Source organism: Columba livia, chromosome Z, assembly GCF_036013475.1.
Source record: "Columba livia isolate bColLiv1 breed racing homer chromosome Z, bColLiv1.pat.W.v2, whole genome shotgun sequence".
NCBI classification, from domain to species: domain Eukaryota; kingdom Metazoa; phylum Chordata; class Aves; order Columbiformes; family Columbidae; genus Columba; species Columba livia.
The window spans coordinates 26,822,871-26,831,869 of NC_088642.1; the positions used below are offsets into that span (position 1 = coordinate 26,822,871).

Below are 8,999 nucleotides of genomic sequence, written 5' to 3' on the forward strand. Positions count from 1 at the left end.
GAAGATGGTTGAATGGTATGGACACAAACCATTCTGGACATGGGCCACCACTCAGATTGAGCAATGGAGAATGGTCCCCAGTAAGATCCACTGAATAGATGCAGCCATGGTGAAAGCATTTCTGCAGATTTGGAAGCAAAACTGTGCCTAGTCTGCATGTACCACGGCTATGCCATCACCAGCAGTCTCACTCAGTCATTGGTGGATAGACACAATTCACAACAAAGCTTTCAGTTGTTATTTTATTGAACAATAATAATCATATACTTTTTTAAAAAAACAGCTTATTAGATTTACATTCAAGAACTTGTAAGTTCATTTATGACACTGTTGCAAATAGTAATAAGGTATGCAAATATTTACTACATTCTTTAAATAATTATCTTCAGTCTGCTGAAGGACTGTGGCTTTGATCCTGCTCTCGCTGAAATCAAGAGAAAATTACTTTTGATATCAGTAGATGAGAATCAGTACACTTGCTTGTAAATAGCCCAAGATAATATTGCTCCCTCTCAGACCTAAACATTCAACACAGGTTAAAATGTGGTATATGCTAGTTTAAGATTTATGTTTTATATATCCCCAATTATTGTGGCAAGAGAGCCTGCACTGCCATACTGACATTTGGACGTCTACTGCTGTCACTGTCCTTTTGTGAGAGCAGCCTGCTTCCACCAATGCTGCCTTTGGATCTGGATTTGTACTCTTTAAAGGCTTTGGAATCCCTGTTGTTCATAGTCTTTAAAGTATGTTTTCAGATCCTTCACCAAGCTTTGGCTGTGGTACTGTGTGCTCCTTCTTCCACTGAAGTCACTGTGAAAGCTCACATGGATTTCAAAGGAAATATTCAATTCAAACCACATTTCCAATGAGAGTGCTCTGCTTTACAAGGTGGTTCCTCAACTCATGCAATCCAGGTTCACTCTGACACAGCCACATGACTTTCCATTATCTGAGGATCTGATTGCTCCCAGACAAACCCATCTCAGTGTGGATGTTTATTTTACGAGCACATCATTCAGTCTGGACTGAATGAGAGACTGCCAGTTCCTACAACACTCTAACGTGGTCAGTTATTCTCCTGGCTGAAATGGGGTTGCTTGCTCATGCAAGTGAGGGGTGAAGGGCCGCACATCACAGGGCTGCAGGCTGCGCCCACGCTGCCACGTGCTGAGGCTCCGAGTGTCCCCTGCACTGCACAAGAGCAACTCCCCGTGAGCTGCAGCTGGGCCACGGCCAGCGGTGAAGATGGGAAGTGTGAAGGTCCATTTGCTGGTGTCCAGCACTGGACTTGCTCTTCCCCAAGAAATGCAGAGGTCGCCTTAATGGCACCAAAGTAGCTGCTTTATAGAAACATACATATTTAAATAATGCTAAGCAGCTTCTTTCATGTCAGGTCCCCCGCTATAAATCTGTATAATTTATCAAGGTGCTGTTTCTCTGTACAGAATTTAACTTTAGAAATCCACCTCAATACAATATATGTCTGCAGTGTCTTGGCTAAGTTATTTACAACGTGTAAACTGAAATGCTGGGTGTCTTCTCACTGACAGAAGTCATATTTATCCCCAAGGAATTTTCACCAAAAAAACAGAAAATTAGTAATGACTAACACTGGTTTATTTAATTCACGCTGTTGTGCTCCCATGTTATTATTATTCTTGTGACTCAGGGGCATTGCTTTCTATCCTGGGATTTGTTGATGTGCTTTTTTTTTCCCATTGGCTCCACACCAATAGTTTCACTCACCCAAACTGTCCACCAAGTTCAGTGAGAGCTTTCCTGGCCCCAGGCTGCAAGAGTCGGCCTCTGGCATTATTTAAATGAGGAGGGTTGAATCGTGTTGGTTTTCTAATATTACTATACATTCTGGAATCCACAATGCATTTCTCTGCTCAAATACTTATAAAAACAAATACCAAAAATCATATACACTGTACAGTCTATTTCAAAGTAAACATTTTTCTCATGAAAAACAGAATCACAATTGGCCTTGAGAGGTTACATTTTCATATGCTATGGATCTACTTTGTTCTTAAAGTGTGTGGTTGCATATTCAATAATCTGTGAGAAATGCATTCAGTTGAAAGTCTTACGAGTATAATTAAACATCAGCGAGGATTTAGCCATTTCATTACCGGTGCGCGAATAGCTTTCTCCTTAACGAATTCCTCTTTTACAGAATTGCCGTCCCCTGATGCCATGTCATTGTCTGAAAAGATACAAAAATAAAAGCAAATTTCATGAAAATGAGAGAATTAAAATATTATCTTGCAGCAATGTCGTTGATTTTGGGAACACTTCAGAAAAACTTTAGTTGACAAATCTTGCAGGAATCTCCCCGAGTGCCTTCAATTATCTGGTTGCAAAAATTCTGCCAAATTGTGGTGTATGCCAGATGTTTTTTCTAATAGTTTAAGCATAAGGCAGGCGACTTGAGTTGTTCCCAGTTCTCACCGTAACACTCCAGTGTGACATGGGACCAAGCAGCACATCCTCAATAGCTGCCGCAGTAAATTAAACATGCCTGGAGCTATTCTTTGACTGAGGCCAGCTGGCGCAGAGCAGCCTGGTGCATGTCACTAAGCTCTCTTACTCTCCAAAGAAAAAATATATCAGCTTGTCTACTGGAAATGGTCCCTGGCTGACACTGGTTCCTGTGCTGTGGTTGAGGTTGTCTGGCACAGCTCGCTGGGCTGGGGCAGCACATGTTAGCCACTGCCCTGCTGTGTGACAGGGAAGGTGGTTAAATCACAATACGCAGGAATAGGCTCTGGCACCACTAAATTGACTGGGGTGTATGTAGCCATAACATCTTTATAAAATATACGGGCGAGAAACTCAACAGTTTAAAATACAGAAGCACTCACAGCTGTTGTAATTCACCGAGGATGCGTCCTAGGTACTACAGCTACCTCCAAAGACCACTACTAAATGAAACCCACACACAGTACTGCCCACAGTGTCCCTTGTCTGCTTACAGTAGTAGATCTCTGAGGACAGAAATCAATGTGAAATCTTTGCACACAAGTGAAAAACGGCATTTCTTTCTATGGGGTCAGGATCTCATCCTGGCTGGGATCAGACAAGCTGCTAAACTTGGAGGCAGCAGAAGGTTTGGGACCAAAGGCAAGAGTGGGAGAGGAAAGGGGAGTAGGAAACCTGCTGAAAATGGGATGCCTGGGATTTGGAATACAGGCAAAATTTAGAACAGAAAAACAAGACAGGTATATTTTTTCATGTTATTTCGGCACCCTTTGTAATAAACAAAATCTGGAAAGGCAAGAGTGTAATCGCGTAGAAAAATACATAAAAACTGATCCATGTCGCAAAGTGTTTTTTTAAAAATAATTTGAAATGTGGTATAAGCATAAGCTAAAGAAGTTTTCTTCTGTCTAACTTTCTCTAAATGGCAAATAGGTGAAAGATAGTGTATGTATTAAGGCAGGAAACTCTCAATAGCTTAATACAACAGGGGAAAACCAAAGTAAGGCACACAAACTGCAGTTGGAGGAGAAATAAAATTCAAAGACTTTTCGATGAAATCCTAGAAAAGCTTCCAGTAGGTCTAGGATTACATCTCTTGTATTTGTTTAAAATCTTTACATTTGTATCAATTTTAATTGAACACTGTTCAGTCAAATGTACCTCTGTATCATCAGGTGGAGAACAAAATGGGAAGAAATGTTAATGCCAGCTTTAAAAAAAGCAGTGATTCCTCCTTCTTGCCTCAAAAACAGTCTAGTTTCTGACATGCCTTTATTTTAATTCTGGGAAGATCTGTTACAGGATTCAGACATAATATTAAAGGCAAGAACTTGTTCCAGAGATACTGTGATAAATAAATACAATAAAACATTTCATAATGCAGTTCACTCGCATCTGGAAACATATAAAGTGCTGTCTTCATGGAAAAAAATATGTTATTCTTACTATATATTAGCTAACAGTAATAAATGGAACCTAATGAAATCCTGTTCTACACAAAGCAGCTACCTGCGTCTTATCTGAACTAATGCAAATCCTAGCACAGCTTCCAACTGCACAGGTGGCGTTGGACTGCTAGTGCATGCAACAGCTGCAAAGTATTTCAGCCATGTTAGGATTTCAAAATGTTTTTACCGTCTGTCACAGCCCACCTAATTCCTTGCCTTATGTTAAGGGAGATGCCAATAAGAAAAATAAATGTACCTTGTGTTATCTGTTTGCAGAGTTTCCACTGAAGTACACGCCAGTCACACACAGCATACACAGTGTGGTAGTAGAGCATGTACAAAGTGATTTCTGCTAAAAGCAATTGCCCCATGGAGTCTTACCTGTGTGTGAAACTATTTTCCGTCGATTTGGAGGCTTCGAAGCAGACAGTTGAAAAAATGGGAACTTCAGACACTTGCCAGTCACTCTGTCACAGATGCCAGAGGGACAGTTGCAGGTTTTCCTGCATTCCATTCCGTAGGTACCATAGGAACACTCTGAAAAAAAGTAATAGAGCAAAGTAGTCCTCAGTGATGCAAGTCAGCTGCCAGCACTCTTAACAGCTGGCCTGTTTATATCCTTAAAATCAGAAAGCCTTTGGGTGAGGATCAGTTAAACCTTAACTACAGGATTTCAGCATTCCGACTGCTTGTTACAAGTGTTTTCCAGTTTTAACAATCCTGACCGCACAGAATTTACATGATTTTTTTCTTGTAGCTTATTGACAATGTGCAATCAGTAATCCTTCTCTGAAACTCTCACAGTATTAAATTGCAAATCAAAGGCAATACGAATATGCAAGTACGTAATCATTGAGGATGTAGTTAAAGGATTAGTGTTGGATTTAGAAAATAAGAAGACTTCAGAAAGTTTCTGAATTTACTGTTTGGGCATGTTCTTACCCAATTTATATGACTCTCATGGTTTAGAGCTGCAATGTGCTGCTGGCACCAGGCTGCTCCTGGCTGGGCCCACTACATTTGGGCTCCATGGAGGAGGCTGCTCTGACCCTGAGGAGCTCTCCAGCAACCGCACCCTCTGCCTGGAGATGCTCCCAGCTCTTGGAGAAGAGCCTTCACCTCTGAGACAACTTCTCAGCCAGCAAAGGTCTAACTTCCCACAGCAGACAGCAAAGAACTCACCTACATCTCCAGCTTGAAGAGTGTGCTCTAAAGGGACCACTGGCACTAAGGTGGCTGCCTGGTTGTACACGATCTGCTCACATACTGCCCCAATTCACGTCTCATCCCTGAGCAAGCTCACAGAGGAGCAGCAAAGGGCAGCTGTTACAATGGGACTGCTCATTTAAAAAAAAAAATGTCAGGTGTAGGAGGCATTTGCCCAATCCCATAGCTAACACCCAGAGGGTTTAAACTGAGTCACAGCCCTTGCCTTCCTCTGCCTTGTTGTTGAACAGGGTACCTTCCCAGGACCGTAGCTGAAGAGACAGAAACAAGAGAAATCCAACTCCAACATCCCCTTTTCAGACCCCTAGACAAGAGATTATCCCAAGAGAAGCTTGGGATGTCCCAGGAGAAATGTCTTTATGCTCAGGCTACTCTTGCCAACCCGGGGTGCATGTTTACCTCAAACAGCAAGTAAGTCCTGGAGAGTTTTCAGTTCATCTCCTAAGGGCAGATGAATGGCCATTCAGGGCTGAACCAAGGCTCCATCTAGGCCAGGCTCCCACAAAACACTTAAGAGAGAAGATGGCCATGGTATGCACAAAGGATATCTTCCCACCTGCTATTGTCCCCCAGTTTTAGCTCTGGGACCTCAGGAGCCAGACATAGTTTCTGTGCATGTAACACCCCACAACACGTTATCCTCAGTTTGTCCAGTCTGCTCTTGACTCAGTGCAAATATTTAGTTTTGCCATACAGCCCAGGCTACCTGAAAATAAGGCTAATGCCCCAAAATTAAAACAATTATTTACGATTAGCTGTATGCCCAGTGTGTGTGCTTTTGTAAATGAAAAGCACTAGAAAATCAGCCAAATCCCTGCTGGGGACTGCACATTGAATCCCTCCAGCCTGGAGGACCTGACTGAGCTTCACTATACTCCCTTTCCCAAGCAAGGGCACTCTTTGGACTGCTGTTTGTCCACATAGGAGAAAAACAAAGTCCTGCCAAAGCAGTGCACTTTTTGTGTGCACGATCCTGCCTGAGGGACAAGCGGAGAGCACACACAACATGGAGCACCAGTCTGCCTGCTGCAGGTGCTCAGCACAGAATGTGGGGATGCAAAGCTGCGCACAACAGCATGGAAACACGTCCCAAGCCAGAGCACTTGGCTCTGTGTGGGATAATCCTGGCATTGATGCTGCTCCTCAGATTTGATTAAAACCAAGATCTGAGTCAGTTTTGCCATTAGATGCATTTGTTCAGCAGGAGCCTGCTCCTAAATAAACTGCAAATAGCTCCTGGCGATCTGAGGGAAACAAGAGCAGGTTCTTTACTGTGACAGTTATACCTGGGGTTTAAAGGGCATTTACTGATAGAAGTGCAGAGCATTGGTATTCCTTAGTTTTTATAATAATGACATTACTGTTTATTATAATATGATACACTCATAATACTAAGAGTACTCAAAAAATTGCTCTGAAACATGTAGTGCCTGTGTTTTACCCATTTTAGAAATAAAAAATTAGAAACCAAGAGTTAAGGTCATTTTTCCACAACTTCAAAGTAAGTAAGTCACAGGCAACCAGGGAAAATTTACACATCCTACTCTGTGAATTATTACAAACATGGAAGTTATTAAAATTAGTGAGTGATCTGGTATCATAACTATAAATCAATATATAAAATAACAATACTTTGTTCCTTACTTTGCCTGATAAGATTCACATATGTACAGAGAGAGATCATACTACCTCAGAGCTAAGACGAAAAAAGAAAAAATAATTAGAAATTACAGCTATAATATTTAGTGCAAATAAATATATGGGGAATATAAGCTTTAAATGCCAATTTACAACTCTAAGTCAAGCTATGGCTTTACTGAAATTAATGAGCTTTTCCACTGACTCACTGGAAAAAAAAACACCAAACTTTGCATTTTCTACAGAGTTTCAAGATTCAGCTACAGGGATTCAAAACTCATGTCCCTCAGTGTTTTTTTTTTTCCCAGTTGAAGTGTGCTATTGCAAATAAATTCTTTGAGGAGAGTGAAAAGTATATAAACAGTCAAAAGTACTGTTAAAAGAATTATAGGTGGTATCTTGCACCGCAGTAATTTTTAACGAACTGAACATCAGCCAACTACCTCAGTAAAATACTTTTCTGGTAGGTGCACCAAAGATGTGACCTTTCTGTGTAAATTCTAATCCTTAGAAATAAAAGCAGCATTTTGGGTTTCACCCTCAAACACATACTTGAATTTGTTTTTAAATACCAATGTAAATAAGCGTGTGCTGTATGTGAGTCAGCCTGAATGAGTTTTGCAGCATCTGGTCCTAAGTCATTACTTTAACTGACGCTATTAATACTCCTGATATTTAACTGCCAAGATATCTCAATTTTTTAAGGAAGTTATTCAAAGACATATTTGTATCTACTTACTGAAGTGGTACACAAACACAGGAAGACTCACTGCATTCATACTTTGCAAAGCCTTTTTAAAAAACTATTTATTTTTAAAGCTTGCATCCTGCTTCTTAGAAATTTAACATCTCCTCTCCTTTTAAAGATTTTTCCTTTTTGAATGGAATTAGGATAGCTCTTAAATGAAAAACGCCATTATACTTTACGACTAAAGAAATCAGCATGCAGCATACCTGAAATAAACTGAGAGCAGCGTCTGGCTGCTCATCTCACAGTCAGTTCTGTTATTCCCATCTTTTGGACAGGAGGGTCTCTGTTTGCCTCCCCTGACCAGGAAGGATCAGGGCTAGTGCCTGGGTCTGCCAAGTCCCAATCAAAAATCTCAACTCCGAGCACACCCCACGCGTATTTCCTTACACATGTCCCCAAGTCTAAACAATATTCTCACACTAATAACCCTGTCCCACCTACATGTAACATCTTTTAATACCAGCAGGTATTTTTCACTTTCTTCATGGCTAAGGGCTGAGCTGGAAAAATCACATTTTAAACCTCTCAAGCAGGAGGCAAGCTCTATATGTAGGTAGGTTGCTGTCAAATCGCCACAGTGGGTGCATGCAAAGTGAATATTGTTACCTTTGCAGATACCAAATTCATCACCAAAGTCATCCTCCTCAGTGTAAAACTGGCACTTCAGCCCAGGACCACACTTGACACCATCCATACCCGAGACCGTACGATAGCAAGTCTCCCCCAGAGCAGCTGCACACACTCTGCAACAGCCACAGTCATCCAGCACCGTTCGCTTACAGCGCAAGGTACTTTTGCACGCGTTACTGTCACAGGGCTCGGGACAATCTACTGCGTATTTCGCACTCCAAGTAGTTCCAGCGCGCACGGGCATCAGGAGGAGTGTGAGAAACAAGAAGCCCTTCATGTCTTGCAGGGATAAGTGCTCCGTCCCAAAGAGCAGGCTTTAATGCTCAGCCTGCTGGTGCCTTGTGCCGAGGGAAGCAGCGGTACAGAATCCAAAGTGGTAGCTGCACACATCAGCCTACAAGTTTATGAGCTTTATACAGTGTGTTGCCCACATGCTGCACCGTCGTCAGCTTCCTCAATCCGGCAGCGCTGCTCCTGCCAGCCTCCCTTGTTTCAGTTTATGAAATCCAGGATGAAGGTTGGATTAGCACTCTGCTGCCATCCAGGAATTGAAAAGCCTGAGCTGATGTAATCTGTTATGTTTAGTTGGTTGTTTTGCATGAGGACTAAAAACTCTCTCACATCCGTCTCAAATGCTCAAGGACGTCTGCCAAAAGGAAAAAAAAAAAAGCCCCACACACAACCAAAAAAAAAAATAGAAAGAAAAATCACCCCAAGCCCGAGTAGGTTGCATACCTTCCTGTTGGATAGGGATCGCTCTGACACGGGGCGCGCTGCTGACAGGACAGCTCTGCCTCGCTAACACAGCTCATGCAGCC

At 42.0% G+C, this 8,999-nt stretch overlaps 1 protein-coding gene across 1 annotated transcript; it reads right to left on the minus strand.

The window, feature by feature from the left end:
• Nucleotides 1-228: 228 nt before the first annotated feature.
• ESM1 (endothelial cell specific molecule 1) lies at nt 229-8,762 on the minus strand. The gene is made up of 3 exons (XM_005500887.3): nt 8,158-8,762; nt 4,317-4,472; nt 229-2,212 (listed from the first exon to the last, which is right to left on the minus strand). The coding sequence occupies exons 1-3, from the start codon at nt 8,456-8,458 to the stop codon at nt 2,112-2,114; spliced, it is 558 nt and encodes a 185-aa protein (XP_005500944.1). The 5' UTR covers nt 8,459-8,762; the 3' UTR covers nt 229-2,111.
• Nucleotides 8,763-8,999: the final 237 nt, after the last annotated feature.